This window comes from Mesoplodon mirus, assembly GCF_964341445.2.
Source record: "Mesoplodon mirus genome assembly, chromosome: 9".
Classification (NCBI taxonomy): Eukaryota; Metazoa; Chordata; class Mammalia; order Artiodactyla; family Ziphiidae; genus Mesoplodon; species Mesoplodon mirus.
In genome coordinates, this window is record NC_138985.1 from 67,914,490 (window position 1) to 67,933,525 (window position 19,036).

Sequence of the window (19,036 nt, forward strand, 5' to 3'; positions counted from 1 at the left end):
CCCTTCCCCTCCCCAAGGTACCCTCCTTGTGATTGTCATTAGGAGACTGGGAATATTGCAAAGTAAACATCTGGAAGCATTGATAGTAAACATAGGAGAGAAATGCCTTGCTACACCAGCCACAGGTCAGGAAACCCTAATCTTATCGGGGGTCCTGGAGACCATAATTCCATAGACCGTTTAGATGGCGTTATGTTACTGTGAACACATATGTTTTGTTTCCACCCTTTTTAGGCATCCTGTTTGGGGAAAGCTGGTTTTTAAAGACTTGATCATTTTAGGGCAGATTATTCTGCTTTTTACCTTAAAAAAAAAGGTGAAAGAAAATCACAGCTCCTTTAGAGCCTGAACAGCAGGGAAAAGACACAGTTATTTCTATTTGTTTTCTTTTATTTATTTAGTTTATTTGCTTGTACTATTTCAGGGACCAAGGATGACCACATAGAATTCAGTCTTCTTCAAGTGTGGTCTGTGGATCAATAGCATCAAAATCTGGGGAGTTTTGCTTAAAAATACATATACTTAGGCCCCACCTTTGCTGTTGGAATCTTTGAGGCAGCACCTGGGAATCTGCATTTTAATCTGGTCTCACGTACACCAAATCTGAAAACCACTGAAATAGAAAAACACCCCGGTCTGCTGGTTGGTTATAGTACCTGGCTGGGGGTTAGCCTTCAAAGCATTGAGATTCATCTGTGCATGCCTGCTTTTCTTTCCCTGTAAAAGGGGCATAGCTTAAGTTTAATACAAAGAGAGCAGGCTTCTTTCTTGGGGATTTTTAACCTGGGGTCCATGGTTAAGAGGAGGGTTCCCAGTTTTTATGAGATTCTCAAGGAAGATCATTGCTCCAGAAAAGCATGTTCCAACACCACCTGAAAAGCATGCTTTCCAGTTTGGGTGGGAACATCGGGAACTCAGATTGGCCCAGATGGTGCTTGAATCTCTCATTCTTTCCAATTTCTATTAATGTCAGAGGAATTCTAAAGCTTATGGAGAATGAGAAATTTAGGATCTTTTACCTCCAAACCTAAAGACCCCTTGGACATCATAACATCTACTTTTTCTCTCAGAGGAATGGAGAGGAAAGGCTAAGTTATTTATGAAACGTACGGTGCTACATGTCTAGAAAGACAGGAACACATAGCCGTGCATATGAAAGTGTCACTATGATTGTCGTCTTAAAGGTCTAGATCTGAATTTCAGCATAAGGCAGGATTAACTGCACCTTTCTCTCTGGGATTTCTGGTGTAAATACAGACACCAGAGTCATGTACGAGCCTGAGAGGGAAAGTAGAATGTGGAAGCGGGTTTGGAAACCAAAATATTATGTCAGCAGTTTTCTCTTTCATTTATTCTCTCTTATCAAAACCAACTTTTTAACTCAGGGGCTCTGTTAATAAAAACATAGATAATTTCATTTGGAAGACCCAAGAGCTTCATGTTTGGGGTTAAAAAAAAATTCCTCTCATCCCCTCCAGGGAAAAGCGTTGGAGGGCTCATTCTTCTCTCAGAACCCTCTGAATAAATCAGTGCTGGTGAACTCTCCTCAGAGTAAGGGGAGGTCAGTTATTAAACACAGAACCTATAGCTGGAATCTCTGTGAAAAGAAAAACAACCACAAATACGATTTCCAAGTTTAAGCCTTGCTTTTTATTTCTAGTACCCTCAAAACCCTTCAAATTCATTCTTACTTTTGCATTTGTTTTTTTCATTTTAAAATGTTTAACAATGAAAACAGCGAATAGAGTTTACTCTCAGGGCTATTATCCAAACAAGTTAAGTCTTCTTTTTCAGAAAACCTTTTTGTGCAACTGCAAAGTATTTGGGGGTCACTGTTTACAAAGAAGACACCCAGTGTTTTAATTAAAATTATGCAAAGGGGTAGCATTCCAGATAGGAATTCTCAGCAAATGATGGTCAGGTTCGGGTAGGCACATGTTTTCCTCCCTGTCAAACGAGGAGACCCAGCAAGAAAGAAGGAGCCTCGGAAACCAGCAGCGTGAGGGCTCTAGGAGAGCTGTAGGTATGAACTTTGCAGTGTTGGCTCAGGATGTGGGCCCTGATGAGATTTCAGCGTGTGATGAGGAGGTGGTGAAGACCAGGTGAGGGGTATGAGGCAGGCAGCACCCTCCAGTTACCTGAGAGAGGGGAACTCCATTTCTTACTTTTTGATGTTATGTCATAAAAAGTTTTTCTTTTTTCTCTGCCTCAACTTTGGAAATTCCCCTCCTTTGGAAAATCTCTCTGATCAAAATCATGAAGCTCATAAGACACACATTTCCCATTCTGATGGCTGGGACCCAGACCACTGCTTGCTTCAGGACACACAGGTTAGCCCAGGTCACCAGGAACATCTGGGTTATGGAAGGTGTGAGTACTCTGATATGAAGTACTGAGGTGTCATGGTCACTTCCCTGATTTTGGCATCAGACAACTTTAGGTCAAATCTCAGCTCCACTGTGGACTTCAGGCAAGTTACTAAATCCCCTGATTCAGCTTCTTCATCCATAAATGGGGATAATGAAAGTGCCTACTTCATGGTGTGACAGAAAAGATTAAAAGAATTAACATCTGTGGGACACCTAACACGATGCACAGCACAAAATATGTGCTGAATAATTGTTGGCTAATGGTGACATATATATGTCCACATACACACATATATAGACACATATATATATAGTCAGCTATTGTACATATATGTAAATATATGTGTATATATGTATGTTCATATATGTGTATGTCTGCATATGTGTATATATATATATATGTGACAATGAGATATACGATAGCTACAAAACAAGGAAAAGTATCAATTTCTGCAAATTTTAACAGAGAGGATAGACAAGGCCATAATTTTGGTGTTTCACACAAGCAACAATTATAGTGGGGAAAATAGAATGGCAAGCTGAAAGACATGGAATTGAGAAGAAGGGAAGATTGATGGAAGTGATGCTTCCGAGGAAAAGTCCAGTCCGTGGCAGGCATCACCCACTTCTCCCCAGCTGGCCGGGTAGACCCAGAGCCTCTCCTGATATCATTTGCCTAGCCCTGCTGGTGCTCATGAAGTACACAGAGAGCAGTAAGTCTTCACCAACCAGGGCCTGGACCAAGGAGGCAAGTGGGGCACCCACTCTCAGGGTTGTGCAGTTGCTGCCCTGCCCTTGAATGCCCCTAGGAATGCATGCCTCCTTAAATTTTGCACCCTAGGCATCCCATTTTGCACCCTAGGCATCCCATTTGCTTCACCCTAGAGGAGGCCAGTCACCACACTTTGTCTACAGGGACAGTGGGACTTTGGTAGATAACCTCTCCTAACCAAGGTTATCTACTGAGCCTGCGGTAGAGGCCTCTTTATCCCACGCTATCAGGCGCCCACCTCTCCTGAGCAGAGCAGGATTGTTCCCCAGACGGTCCTGTTCAGCCATGTCCTGGCTCCGCTCAAGACCAAAACATGAATTCAGTGCAGTCTGGCAACACCATTAGCCTCTGATCCTGTATATAATTCTACCCACAGATGTTTGAACCTCCTGTCCTCCACCATGTTCATTGTGTTCTTCCTGTAGTCGTAACCTTGAGTTGTAGGAACTGCTGGTTAGAACAGACACCACACAAGCACTTTACAATATTATGTAAATTAGACCCTCATGCTGTCTTAAACTTACACAGTGATGTATGTCAATTACTTCTCAGTAAAACAATAAAACAGGAAAAAAAGAAAAAAAAAAAAAAAAGAACTGACGCCACCATTCTTTAGGGATGAGTAAGTCTCAGTGGCAATTTCCCTTTCCTTAGGGTGCCCCGGCAACCATATGAGAAGCACCCCAGCCAATAAGAGAATGCCAGTTCCTCTCACCTAGAGTTTCAGTTCCTCTGGATACTTTATATAAGAGATTGGTGGAAATAGTCTAATGTCAGCTGCTCTGATAATAAAAACCTCAGGGTGCTCATACTGGCATCGCTGCCCATGTGGATTTTGGGAAAGGGAAGAAAGAGGAATCTAAGGCCCCCAGAGGAGAAATGACATAGTGCAGGGATGGACAAGGCCAACCAATACATTTTCTAGTATTTATTATTATTATTATTCCAGGTATTCTAGAAGCTCCAGATCTTAAGGAAGCCACAGAAGAGGTGTAAGAGTGGAAAAGGGGAAAAGGACTTTTAGGAGGGAACATATTCAGGGAAGACTGAGCAGCCTGTGCTGCCATCTCTCAGTTCCGTCACATTTCTTGAGGACCTACTGTATGTGAGTCAGGTGCTTGCTAAGTGCTAGGGGAACTGAGATGGATCAGCCCATTCTCTGCCCTGAAGAAGCTAACGACTCCCAAGGAAGACAGGCATGGAATGGGTACTTTCCATAAGTGGCTTATTGCTGCGGTAGAATCTGATCCAGGATGCCCCAGGAGCCCAGAGAAAGGGACACTTCTACCCCAGCCTGGTAGTCCAGCAAGGTGTTCACGGAAAAGGTAATGCCTGAACCGAGGAGTTTATTTATTCATTCACTCATTCATTTATCCAACAAATATTCATTGAGCGTCAACTGCTTTTCAGATACTGTGATGCGTTCGAGTGATACAATGACATTCACATTTTACAGATGGAGAAGTTAGGGGGAAAAATACACTATGAGTAGGCGTAATTGATGATAATATTTTAGGGCTGATCGAAGGTCTCTCATAACCTCCCAATACCTACCCCCAAGGCTTCCCGATGCCTCCATCATTAGAAATTCATTCCTTTGTCTGTCACATTCAACATCGCCACTTCAGAATATCAAAAATAGGTTTGGACACAAGGAAGGCCAGCAAGTTGCCTGAGGGTACTTGGAGCCAGAGCTGGGATGTAGGAATTACGGTAGGTACAAGACAGAAGTAACCAATGGCTGACCACTCTCTTGCTTTCTCCCTGGGAGTGCCAGGAGCTGACGCTAGCAGACCTAGCCATCCAAACCAGCGAATCCTGCTTGCACACAGTTTAGGAAGCATGCTGCACAGGTTGACCTAGGCAGCCCCTCAGCCTCTGTCCACTGTGAAAACACGGGACACCCAAGTTGAAGGGAACGCTGAATGACACCATGTGGGTATGCAGTGGTCTGTGACCGGAAGGTTCGCTGGAAGCAATTTGCAAAGGAGGCCTTAGAAAACCACCTGGATGGTTATTATAAATTAAAAAAGGAAGAGATGCCACTTTTTTTCTGAATAATTTTTAATACTAGGTCTATGGCTGGGTACATGTGATAGTCATTAGAGCTTATTTAACTCTGAAATTATCTGGCCCCTCAAATTCCACTGGGACTGTAGGAATCCTGGGTTAAATTTTAAAAACAATGTCTGAAAGAAGACGATATGCTTTTCGTTGAGGAAAATAAATTCAGACTTAAAAGAAAAAAAAAATCAGCTCTGTCTAGGAAGGATCGTTATCATTTCTTATATTTGCTGTGTGTTTCCGTAATGTGTTGGAGCTAAGAAATTCACCCAGGCACACAAAATTTACTTTAGTTGGCTATTGTGCTCTTCAGTCCTGCAGTCCAAGTTGTGCTTTTCTAGTGGGTTGTTTTGGAGATAGTCCAAATCCGTTCTGAACTCTGAGCTCAGATCTCAGAGGTTTTCACTTCTTCGGAGCCGAACATTTCATCAGGAGCTGCGAGTATGTGAGCTACACCGAACAGCTGCGCAGTACCCACCACCCTCTCCCCAAGGAGGACACGTTCTGAAAGGAGGGTGTCGTAAGCATTCCTGAGCAAGCCAGCTAATCTGGAGGCCTAGCCTGTTGGCCAGGGGCTACTTCTAAGGAGGCTCCCGCTGGAATTACAGCATCTTAAAACCCTGATCCTCAAAGCCCCCCTTCTTCAGAAGAGCAACTAGAACATGGAGGGGGCTAGCGGGGAGAGGCGACGAGAGGGCCAAATGGGTGAAAAAGGAAGCTCTCGAGTCGGAGGGGAATTTCCTTTTGGGAACAGGATATTCTCTATCATTAGCTGCTCACAGGAAGGGAAATAGGAAAGCAGGCTTTCTTTTCAGGTGGGGAGAAGCCCATCAGCCAGTGAGAATGCCTGATTTGGAATGGCAGGGAAGGGGAGGGTACTTATGTTCAGAAGGCAAGTGCAAATGTAGTACTCAGACCCCTTTGAACTCTGAAATTGATTCTGACTCCGGCCAGTGCTCCAAAGAAGTTTTATTAGAGTGTCAGTGTGTCCTGCACATGGTTGGCCCAGTGGCATCATCATCTCATCATCATCAGGTACAGGGCCCTCGGAGTTGGGCTAGAAGCACTGAACCCATTGGTCACGTCACCCCCTGATCAGAGGCACCCTCACTGCCTTGGAACCTTTGGCCTCTTCCTCCTCCCGGCAGGAGCAAAGATGCTGGTGTGTCTCATGAGAGGTCTGTGCCTGGCTTTGGCCAAAACTGCCATCTCCTTTGTTACTTTCCAAGGAAGGCACAAGAAAGGTACCTTTATATAATCTTTACCTACAGCACAGGGCCCCTTTTACTTACTTCAGTGAAAAAAAAAAAAGAAAAAAACAAAAAGCACCATCTAGCAGCTTAACCCAGTCCCTGGGACAGGATCTAAGAAAAATCCAGTAGAGAGCATTTTCCCCTTGTGGTTATAGGAAGATGTCAATTTGGAAAACGGCACCACATATCCATTTTGATATGTCTAAAATAATAACATTTAAATATGAAAAGTAAGGCAAGTTGTAGGGAGTGGAGAAGGAAAAGTGAAAATCCTCAGCTTTATATTAACCAACATGGTCGATGGCTCTTATAAAAAGGAGAAAGTCATTTATATAAAATCTTATCATCCTGCCTTGAAGTGGAAAGGGTGGTAGAAGCGATTGGAGATTTTGTTTTATTTATTCCCTGCATCAGAAGAAAAATCAATAGCTGCTTGGCGAGTCAGACGTAAGTGAGTTATACAGGCCACTGACATGGTGGACCAAACTTTATAACATCCACATTTGCCGCTGTCAGGCCACAGGCTTCAGTGGCGCCAGCTGTAATTACGGCTGATCACCTCTAATTCAGAGCTGCCTGCCTTGATAAAGGTGTCACTGGAGCAACTGTGGCATCAGTGTCAATTGGGGATTTCATGCTCCAGGGCAGACTGCTGGAGAAAGCTCTTCGCCACCCCAGCCTCCAGGGTGGGGAGACTGTTGGGCAAACCTTGCTTTTTAACTCTTCACTCTGAGTTTGGTGATAGTCCCTAAAGCTCTGATTGAAATTCCAAGGGACTCAGATGAACAGCCCTGTCCCCTGGCAGCAGATATCTTTAAGAAGCTAAGAGATTTCTCTGAAAGCAGAGTTTAGAAGTTGGGATCTTTTCTGCTTGACCACGTGTGAAGAGACCAACATTTGTATCACCTGGTCAACTCACTGATCACAAAAAGCGACGAGAGGCAATAGATGATTATTTTTGAAAAAAAAAATAAATTGCAACCCCATGCCTTTCTTCTGCTTTTGTGGCATTAAAAAAAAAAATTCTAGCGAACTTCCCATTTTTTTAAATTACTTTTTCTTTTCTTTCGGAAGGAGACATTAAGGGTGAGGGGACGAGAAAATGGAGAGAAGAAAGAGTTAAAAAGCTGTGCTAACAAAGCGGCCAAGTGTCTGGACAGTTCTAGGTAAAGTCCTGAGCGGGAGAGGTGTGAAGTGAGGGGTAGAATTCTGTCATTTAAAGGGCTTCACTGTCATTTGTGAAGGATAATGTTTGACTCCCCCGCACAACCACCCCAGGCTGTTTTTCCTCCCTCTGTCATTACAGAAGAGACACACATGCTGCCCTCCCTGTATCCTTTAAAACTCACAGACGGCCCCACCCACACCAGTGCTCCCCCAGCCAGTGGGGGGACCCATAGCTTGTCTTCATTTTGAGGGTGAACGGATTCTAACTCCCTCTTCTTCGAATGACTCACCTGAGAGTGGAGTGCTAATCTCAGGAAGACGAGGTCTGTGTTTTGCAACGAGGGTCCTTTTCCCTTCTGCACATAAAAGCGACCAGCAGCGTGGGCCAAGCGAGCAGGGACTGTGATTCCCCCTTCTGGATGGCTCCACACGCAGGCGAGTGTTTGGCCCAGAGCGGGTTTGCCCTTGCTGACAGGGAGGTCAGATGCGACAGATCTCTGGAGGGCTGGTGGTTGGCACTAAGCAACAGAAAATCCCATCCAGCTCCAGGAAAAAACGGGCTGTGGGTCATGGAAACGTGTCACCTGGTTCTGAAGAAAGCCTGCGCTGGTGGCCTGTCCTGGTTTTTCCTGCTTATCCTTCCAACCTGCTCTTCCACCTCTTCGTCTCCACCTCTGCCTGTGTCTCCACTGTTATTTCCCTTTCACCAAATTCAGGGACTTTCTTCTTTTTTTTTTTAACCAGCATTTAAAAAAAAAAAGAAAATTGGAACCAGTGGACCCCTGCCTGTAGAACTCCGGGTCCCCCTCTGAGTCCCAGGCAGCTGCTGGGCCATCCCCAGGCGGTACTGTTTCCCGGCTCTGTTTACTCGTTTCTAAGGGCAATTGCACCACTAAGGCTCCCTGAGTCTGGAACTCGGCCTGGGGCTGTTTTGGTTACATTGAAGTTTCTGCTTCAGTTCTGCCAGATTTAAATGGTGACTTCACCAGCACTGAGCTAAAAAGGAGAAGGGGGAGGAGGGCGAGCCCAGGAGAAAGAGAGCGAGCAAGCCGGAGGGAGAGAGCCAGAGCTGGGCGCAAGAGAAGGGCCAGCACATTACATCATCGCTTGGCCTGGAATCAAGTGGGAAGGATGTGACTCACTCAGGCTAGTTAAGCCTTGGCTCAAATTCTACACACACTCATTCCAGAGCTCTCATGTTCTGCACCTCAGGAGGGAATTCAGCCTCAGTGATGTCCATGAGGTTTGTTTTTAATTTTATTTTCTTTTTTCCGATTTTATAGATTTTTTTTTTTTTGGCCCCTACCGCCTTCTTTTCTTGAGTCTTCGTCGTCCTCCTCCTCCTCCGTCTCTCCCCCTTCTCCCCTTTCTGCCCGTCTTTGTTTCTCCTCTTCTTCCTTCTCCTCTTTCCCCAGCCCCTCCGCTCCTCTGGTCCCGAAGAGGCATTTCTTTTCACTTGGATCAGAGTTTTTGTTCTAGTACAGCGACCTGAATGAGTTGAACCGAGGCTGGGTTGGGCACACACACAAAAAAAAGCAGCGCGAGCCCGAGGGATTGGAGCATAAGGGGCCACAAGTAAAAAGCGAAGCGAGAAAGCAAACTCGGGCGAAGTTTCTTTGCTGCGGTGTCGATCCTAATCGGAGGAGACAGGGAGAGAGTTAAAATGCAGGAACCAATCGCTTGAATGGTGATGTAATGCAAGAACCGCAGGGTAGTTAAGTAATGTGAGAGCAAGGGGGTCAGGGTTGCAAAGCATTTACCTGCTCTCAAGGGGTTTTCAGTTTATTATCAATTGCAGTGACTGTAACTGGCTTCAGACTGCAATCTCTAATTATTCACAGACGCCCCTTTTTTATCTTTTATTATTAAAAGTAAAACTATATTATGGTATTTTTAAAAAACATGATATTATCACAGCTGTGTATTATTTTCCACGAGGATTCTCTCTCTTTCTCTTCTTAAATGGCTCAAAACGGTTGTCTTTTCATAAAAGGTCGAAGTGAAGTGACAGTGGGAGCGGGGGTGACTTTTTGGGTGTAACTGGTGAATTGCAAATGTCTGGAAAACCCTTTGGTTTGTCATGCTGAGTAGGAAGAGTTGTACTGTTGCACTTACTGTGAAGAATATACTGTCGGTTTTTAAAGTAATAGATGATGATCCCCCAAAGCAGCTACAGTCTTTCACCTATTATTTCAGTTAACGTTAACAGCGGTTAATTTTAACTTCCTGCTCTTTCACGTGACAATTAACTTAATCCCGTGCTAACTTTCAAACCTGTATGTTCTTGAATTATTTTCAAGATGAGATTCTCTAGTCGTGGGAGAGATGATGAAAACTTCTGGATTGATTTGTTGAGAAACAGCTAGTTAATATTTGTGAGTAAGGAATTAACATGAAATAAGTGGAGAGAGGGACAGTCGATGGTGTTGTTAATGTTCTAACGATCCAGGGTACCCAGAGAGAGAGAGACTTATACGTTTTGAAAATTATGACCACACTTCTGTGCGTTTCATCAAATATATTTAGTGCTATGATGCTCTGCCTGTGCTGAATGCTTTCTGAAACCATCCAGCATTGTTAGATAGTTCTCAGCCGAAGCCCTCCGCAACTAGAGAGCCAGCCCAATGAGAGATTATCCCCGACTCTTGGCTGCTCCAAAACTTCTCTGGCTCAGTCAGTCTTGACCATCATACAGCTGGTGCGTATTGGGGCATGGGGCACGTACCAGAAAGGTGTTTATGTTTATTTATTTCATGCATGTTTTGAATATAATTAATCATGACTTTTTATGGATCTTCTCCCCTCTCGCCTTTTTTTGGGCAGAGGTGGAAGGGGGAGATAATTTTTGGAAGAAACAGCATGGTGTGGTGGAGGTCAGGAGGCCTGAGTGCTAATCCTGGTGAACCTTGAGCGAGTCCCTTAAAGCATCTGGGCTTCATTTCAAAATGAGGGAGCAGACAAGGTGGGTGACAAGCCCCTCTCCCCACGTGGAACCAATCTTAGGTGATCTCTGAAGTCCCTTCCAGCTCTAAAATTCTGTGTCTGTGTCCGTGTTCTGTAAAAGTTTTGCTAAACGGTATTTGACATAAGTTTTCAGAGAAAAGTACATTTGAATTCGAGATGAATTAGTGCCTTGAAAGAAATGAATGGAGGAGGGTGAAGGGGAACATGTCTTTTCTCACTTTAAAAGTTGGTGTTTGTTTTTTGCTTTATGGCATGAACGTTCCTCTTGTGAAATTCTTAGTTTCCACGTCCAACCTGTAAGGAGTCCTCAGTGAGACATAAAGATGCATAAAATGGTCCTAAAAATGCAGGAGACATTTCTGTTTCGTCCACTCGTATTCATATTCAGAACAGAATTTTTAATTGAATGTATTCCCCCCCCAAAGACTGCACAACTTCTTGATATGTTTCTGTAATTTTAACATAAACTTAAGTTTTTAGATGCAATTGAAAGCTATTTAGAACCTTCGAGAAACTTGAAAGGCAAAACTATATGTGCTTGTTAGAAAGATAATTTTACCAGACAATGTCCCTATTCTTCAGCCAAATTCCAGGGTAGTAGCCTTATTGTAAAGTATGTATTTATGGATCCAGCTTAATTGTGCACAGGGAAAGATCACAACTGTGCCTATTTGGCGGGGAGGAGGCGGGCAGTGTGGGGCTGGGATTACCCAGAGCTGAAACGAAACCACTAGTGAAGGTTATTAGTCATTGTGCAGAGTTTGATGACTGCCAAGTGGGTGCTTGAGACTCTTGAGGAATAAAGAGGGCATGATTTCTTTTTTTAGAGCGTTACAATCTATGTTGACTTGGCTCCAAGGTGTTCACCTATAATCAGAAAGGTCCTGAAATGACTGACAGAGAGGCAAGGCAAGGGGCATGAGGCCAGCTGTGATCCTCGGTCGGACAGAGTCGTACCTCACTTCCTCCCCATGATAACCCAGAGGGATAAGAGTCATTAGCTCTGCTGTTCGGTGTTGTTTTTGTTTTGTTTGGAGTTTTTGTTTTGATTATTGTTGTTTTCTAATTGAAATTTTTATTGAGGTACTTGTAGACTTACATGAATTTGTAAGAAGTAATACAGAGATTCCCACATACCCGTTACCCAGTTTCCCCCATTGGTGACATCTGACAAAACTCTAGTAATATCACAACCAGGATATCGACAGTGCTACAGTTCACTGCTGTTATTCAGTGTTCCTTAGACTTACCTCTACTTGTGTGTGTGTGTGTGTGCGCTGCTTTTATCAATGTGAAAACTAAGGGTCAGACTTGCCACAGTTCACACAAGCTCTAACCCCTTGAGTCCAGTCCACACAAGGTCTAGCTTGCCATCACTGACAAATTTTCCTCCACCGTCAGGACCACCGGGGGCCTCATGGCTATGCTTGTCAATGGGCTATCTTGGTGATTGTCCGTGTTTTACATTCCTTGGGGCATGGTCTTAGTGGTAGCTTTGCCCTCTGTGGAGGGTCCCTGGAGCCATGCCTCACATATTAGCATTAGCAGGTGAAGGGGGAGGTAAGGCTTTGATGGCATAAAAGAAGTAGCACAAGTCTATTCCATCTGTATGCCAGGCACAGAGCAGAGGGTTGCCCACTGTACATGCCTAAGCTTAACCCTAAGTCAGTGCTGAGCTCAGCCTTCTTCCTCTTCCCCTGCCATTTCCCCCCTGGTAGACACATCTATGACATGAAGAAAGGGGAGGACACCAGGAAGTCAGGCAGCTATTGGTCAGAGAAGTGGTGCGGGGTCTTCTGAAAAGAGCATGTGTTTGTGGGTCAAAAGGCCTGGGTTCAAGTCACTCTTCCACTTCCTGGTTGTGTGACTTCGGCAGGCTACTTAACCTCACTGTGCCATAGTTTCTATCTTCTTTGTAAAATGAGGATAACCATACCTACCATGTGGAGTTGTGAGGGGTAGAGACATTCTCTAAGGGCCCTGGCGCACAGTGAGATCACAGGAATCGAGTCTCAGCTGCCCCCATCATGAGGAGGCAGGAAAGGGTCCTCCTGGGAAGTCTCTATGCAGGCAACTGACTGCAGATTCTAACTGGACGTCCTGTTCCCAGCATCACTCAGTCTTCTTCCTTTTCCAGCCTCTCTTCCCTTATGCCTTGTTTTTATTCAGAAGATCATGCAGGGCTGAGATCAAGTCAGGTACTTGAAACGGAACTAAAAGTACCATTCTGATTAAAGTGAGGTGAGGACTACTGCTGATGAAACCTGCCAAATTCCCAGTGACCTGAGTGGGGGGAGAGATGAGAACAATGCAGGTTGGAAGAAAGACCCTTGTGTCCCCATTCATGCTCAGCTATGGCTTTGTGAATGGGAAAATGGAGTGAAATGGAGATGAGTGAATTCAGTCGTGAGAACTGGATTCCACTCCTGGCTTGATTAAGAGAATTTCTATTTGCAATAGTTTATGTGGGTAATGCCTGTCTTTAGTCGGGTGAGGCTCCCTTTTAAGCTTGTTACCTCCTCTCGCATATCTTTTCTGGTGGTAAAAATGATGTTTGGAGAATGAAGAGAAGGGGGTTTCCAAGGTGGCAAGGGTTATGATGGTGAAGTTGGTGGGATTATATAACAGTGATGGGGCCCAAGACTTGTATCAAGGGTTCCATCCTAAGGTTCCCAAGTCTCTGCTGGAAACGAGACCTCAGGCTATCTCAAGCTTCATGATAAAAACCTCTCAGATTTTACTAAATAAGCATTGGTCAGGAAGGCCAGGTCAACATTCAAAGGCAGAAATTAGTGTGAACTTGAGATTGAGCACTGTCGTGGGCCTGATGGAAAGTAGGGTGGGCACACCTGAAACTTCCCATAAAAAAAGAAGAAGCAGTGGATTGAACACGGCCTTCTCCTTTCTGCTCTCTTTTTGTTTGGTCTTCTTGGGCCTCTGAACTTCGAAGGGGACTTTTTTGCATTGGATTTTGGAAAGATGTGTGTGCGAGCATCTGAGCCAGTGGCCATGGTCATAGCGCAGGGATGTGGGGGATAGCCGAGAGGAGGAAGGAACATGGGGGCCAATAAAAATTCTGTGGTTCAAATCTGAAGTTTATAATTTTTAAACAGACTTTGCTAGTCTGATTAAATTGTACAATAAGCCTTGGTGCTTTCAGAGGTGTGTATTTCATGAATTTTGGTTGCAGACCACAGCAGTTCCTTGACTACTTACATCCTTGAAAACTGAAATCTACTTGACTTAGCACTCCAAAGTCCACAGCGTAGTACACAAACGCTTTATAACAAGTCCATACATCTTTTCTTCCTGTGCCTACCCTGGCAGGAGAGCTTATTTAATGATTGATGAAGCAACGCTGTACCCAAGAAGAATTAATCAATGGTTCGCAATCATTATGGAGAGTGCAACAGTAGTTATACAATAGCCAAGACCCATCTAGCTATCAGCAAAGTCTTCCTTTCCACCACATGATACCAGAAATTGAATTCTACCTTATAATTTTTTCCTTGCTGTCTTTTTTTTTTTTTTTTTTTTTTTTTGTTTTTTTTGTTTGTTTGTTTTTTGCTGTATGCGGGCTTCTCACTGTTGTGGCCTCTCCCGCTGCAGAGCACAGGCTCCGGACGCACAGGCTCAGTGGCCATGGCTCACGGGCCCAGCCGCTCCGCGGCATGTGGGATCTTCCCGGACCGGGTCACGAACCCGTGGCCCCTGCATCGGCAGGCAGACTCTCAACCACTGTGCCACCAGGGAAGCCCTCCTTGCTGTCTTTAATGACTAAAATAGAACTGGATGTGTCCAAAACAGCAAAGCCTGGAAAAAAACAATAATAAGGTTTCAAAGGAATGCCAAGGTATCTATTAATACATAGACTCAATCACTCGTCTTAATGGGAGATGGAAAATGGGGCCAAGAGGCTGTGTTCTGTAAGCTGGAATGCCTACTATGAATTACTGTGTTTTAGGAACCTATGAACTTTTAAAATCAAAGATCTTTAAAGGCTGAAGTCACATGGAGCTGGATACATGTGCTGACATGGCAGAGAGGCCATCTAGGCCCCTGTAGCCTTGGGGGCCTGGCTGCCCACTTGGCTCTGCCCCTCTGCCCTCAGTGGGGCCCATATCACTGCTAAGTAAGGGCTGCAAAGCAAGCTCTGCAGAGGTGGAGACTGTTTATTCAAAATCAATACGGCCCATGTGACTGTGCCCCACACAGTCACATGGGCCGTGTGAATCTCTTTGGAGTCAGACAGATCTGTGTTCAGGCTCTGGCTTTGCCACTTGTAGCTGTGTGATTTCTGACAATATGTTGAAAGTTTCTGAGCCTCCATTACTTCATCTATGAAATGGAATCCATGAGATAATGACTAAATGCACTCAGCATGGGAAATGTTCAATAAGTGTTAGTTATTTAATAATGGGACCAGCTGACTTTTCTTGGAAGTGTGAATAATAGTCTGTTTGGGGCATCAATAGTTTAGAGAGAAACACTGTCATTTACCAGTTCCTTCCCAGAAAGGTAAACTGAGTCACAGAATGCCAAGGAGACTGTGGACAGGAGAAGAGGTGAGAAGAGAAGCATATCATTGGCTCTATTGTCTGTGACCATCTCTTCACTGGCCAGAAAATGAGGCTTAAGATCTCACTTGAAAGTTTATTTCAGAGCCAAGAAGAGCTGGGTCTTTTTTTTCTTCCTACACCTTTTAGTAGTACTAAATCTACTACTACCTTTTAGTAGTAGATTTCTTTTTTAGATGGCATAAAGCAATTTTTCTTTTGCACTTGCCTCTTCTTGACCCTCTTATGTATCATAATACTTCAGTCAGCTCAGCAACACTCTGCAATAAGTGGCTGATCTCCTTTAATTCCTCTGGAATTAATCATAATAACGGCAATTATGATAAACCCATTTAGTATAAATGTACATGTAAATTACTCTCACGTTGCATTTTCACCTTTAGTTTTGCTTTCACCAGCATCCACCCTAATATGGTTTACAAAATGAGCTCTCTCTAGCCAAATTATTTTTCTTAATTCAGACCTTGCCCTAGCTCAGGACGAGGCTGCTTTTTGCCATTTCCTTCCACCGAGGGTGAAGAGGAAGCTCCAGTGTACAGGTCACAAGGGATGGCATTTGCTTTGCCTCTCAGCATCCAGAACTTCCTTAGCAATAGAATAATAATCCTCTCATTCTAAATGCATTGATGAGGCGGGAACTTTAGAGATCCTTCAACCCAGTTCATTCATCTTACCGATCAGGAATTGAGGCCACCCCAAAATGTGACTGATTATCTGCTATCATAAAGCTATTTGGTGGCAGGTGCCAAGACCTGGCTCTAATGCAGCGAAGAGAACATTTTCACCCTGCCAGGCTCTTGGGTTTCCTGGAGCCAGGAACCACATCTTCTTGCTCAAGCTGATGCTTCTCAATCCCCTTTTGACTTCTGGCTCCTGGGGATGGTGTGGTAGGAAGAGTGCAAAGAAAGACTCAGAAGTGCAGGGGCACAGAGGAGCCGCTGGCAGGCTTGGAGAAGCTGGGAGTCATTCAGGCACCTGGCTGTGCAAACACTCCACCCTCTGGTCTGGAGGGAGAGGTGGGGAGGCGGACAAGATATTTTGCTTTCTGCTTCCAGCCAAAAGCTCCCTGGTGTCTAGTTAGTGGGTGGGGCGAACTGTCCCTAGTCCATAAGTGAGACGGGGTAAACGTCCAGGAGTCAGCTCTCTCTGCTTCCCACCTCCCTCTCGCTTCCTCCCTCTCCCCACGCCAGCCCTTGATACACTGAGTGCATGGGGATGAGGACAGAGCTTGGAAACCCCCCCGAACCAGCACCCACCCACCTGCAGGATGTGACCTCTGGGCTCTGAAACTCGCTGCTTCCTCCCTCTCGCTCCCCACCTAGGGAACGGTTTTAGACCACAATTCCCAACCCAGCCCCACTTTGCACTTTAATCCCAAAGAGACTCTGGCACTTTGTGACCACAGAAAACTTGTCACTTCATTACGATTCTGAAGAAAAAAAAAAAAAAAGGGAGAGAGCAAAGGGTAATTCATAGTTGTTTTAATGACTTTGCATCCTTTCCCAGGGAGGCAGCTTTCGGCTGTTAGGGACAAAGGACGCCAGCACTGACATCTAAGAGTGCAAAGCGGGCAGCATTTTTCATAATGCTTTATCACGAGATGCTTCACAGCCAGTTCACCCAATTAATCTTCCCACAGTAATTATCCAGGTGCTGTACTATTCAGCGTCCCTGCAGTCTCCAAAGCTCCGTGGTGTGGAGATGAACTATTGTGCCTCCCGACCTTGAAAGGATGTTTCTAACTAATTAATGATTGTTAAGTGCTTGGAAAATGCACTTTGGAAATACGCTGGTGCTAGGATGTCTGGATCTTGCACTGTGCAGCTGCGTGGTACGCGAGTCAGAAATCATTCTTGCCGTTTGTAAATCATACGAAGATGAGTATGACCCCTTCTTTGCTCAACTAGATATCTGTCCCCGCATCCCTCCCCTACCACACATTGGTTCCTTGTTCGTTTCTCCCAGTCTGTATTAAGCTGACTTTGGTGAGACAGTCTGGTGATTCTTAGGATTTCTTCCAGGAAGTGAGAAGGCTCATCATCGTGCTGGGTCTTGCAGCCATGTGGTCTTTAACGAGGCGAATTGAAAACTGCTATTGGCTGAACTGCCAGGAAAAGAAACATGGTTTTCTGTATGGTAAAGGGGGTTCGAAACTTTTTTTTTTTTTTAATTTATTTTTGGCTGCGTTGGGTCTTCGTTGCTGTGCGTGGGCTTTCTCTAGTTGTGGCGAGCGGGGGCTACTCTTCGTTGCCGTGTGTGGGCTTCTCATTGAGGTCGCTTCGCTTGTTGCAGAGCACGGGCTCTAGGTGCGCAGGCTCAGTAGTTGTGGCTCATGGGCTTAGTTGCTCCACGGCACGTGGGATCTTCCCGGACCAGGGTTCAAACCTGTGTCCCCTGCACTGGCAGGCGGATTCTTAACTACTGAGCCACCAGGGAAGCCCTCGAAACTTTTTTGATATGAACAACAGTAAGAAATATATTTTATACCACAGCCCAGTGTACTCACATGTATATGCTTACCTATGTGTGTGTATGTATAGTTTGATGAAACAATTCTTAATCCTAACTGTGTCTAACTTCTTGGATATCACATCCTATAAAACACTAGCCATGTCAGATTAACCTGATTTCACCAATTTCTCACTAACTGATCTACTAATGAACTACAGCCAGAGTTCAAAAAACACTGGCACAGTGGAAATGTCAGTGGAGTACTGGACCAGGGTCAGGAGACCTGGGTTATATTGCCAGCTCTGTCCCAACTCCAAGATTCCATCCCCAGACCTCAGTGTCCTCATATAAAATTAAGGTATTTGTTTTCAAACTGAATTTACTCTTAGAGTACTTTAAAAAAAACAAACAAAAAATTTTATGGGGAAGCACAGTATGGAAAATAGAGCCTCTGATTGGCCCACAGCTCCTACCTCAACTCATGTCCCCACCTCCACCCAGAAGTCCTTGGAACACAATCTGAATATTACTGGACTAGAAATTTCCTAAGTCTCTTCTTGTTCTGGCATTCATTGATAATTTTATTTCCTAGGTAATAGATTTATCTAATGAAACACACCAGGTTTTACTTCCATTGATTCTGAGCTAGGAATTTTCAATTGGTCATCTCCAGAATGAGTGGGAATTTTTGCTGTAGGACCATAGTTCTTTCCTGCTTCAGCTTTATGGCTTGTTCTTAGGCCTTATGGGCTAGGCTTCTTCAGGGAAAGAATGAGTTTGAAAGGCCTTTGGTGGACGTGTGAGCAGGCAGACGTGAAGATGTTTATTTATGTCATTGTGTCTGTTTTCTTGCCTCCTAAATTCAGCAGGTTCTTGACTGTTAACACAGCTCAAATCATTTGGCTTACAGCTGGTAAAATACAATTTTCTGGTTCTCCGAAAGAAAGGTTTTTCAGACTTATCAAAAGAGAAGCTCATAAGACTTCTTGAACATCAAATAGCTCTTACAAAACACCATTTTGATGAGTTAAGTGTAAATGAATCAGAAACATACAGATTAAATTTCCCTTGAAAGACACATGGGTTTAAGAATTAAGGGGGGAAAGTGCTTGGCAAGATGGATTTCAGGTTTTTGCCAAACCTCAAAATGTTTGAAAAATGGTTTGAGACGTTTTTACTGAACACAAAATGCCACGGAGTTCACCCATCCCAGACATAATAGCGAATCTTTTTGACAACAACTTTATGACAAGAAAAAAGGCCTGTGGGGCTTAGCCAATTTCTCAGTTCTCTTTTAATACCGCCCTCCCACCCTACCCACCAAAAAGCCCCACATTTATAGGGCGAGGAGAACTGTCTGATTGACAAACTAAAGTTTCAAGTCAGGCAATTACCAGAAAATAACCCCACCACTCTTAA

At 44.4% G+C, this 19,036-nt stretch overlaps 1 protein-coding gene across 5 annotated transcripts in view; it reads left to right on the top strand.

Annotated features, from left to right (window-relative positions):
- CREB5 (cAMP responsive element binding protein 5) overlaps positions 1-19,036 on the top strand; it is a 416,145-nt gene that overhangs the window by 265,900 nt on the left and 131,209 nt on the right. The window contains exon 1 of one of the 5 annotated variants that reach the window (XM_082633032.1): positions 8,452-8,868. The exons of the other annotated variants lie outside the window; for them this stretch is intronic. Coding sequence (XP_082489158.1) covers positions 8,822-8,868 — 47 coding nt within the window. The 5' untranslated portion in view covers positions 8,452-8,821. Of the gene's footprint in view, positions 1-8,451; positions 8,869-19,036 lie in introns of those variants that run through there. 5 annotated transcript variants of the gene reach the window in all.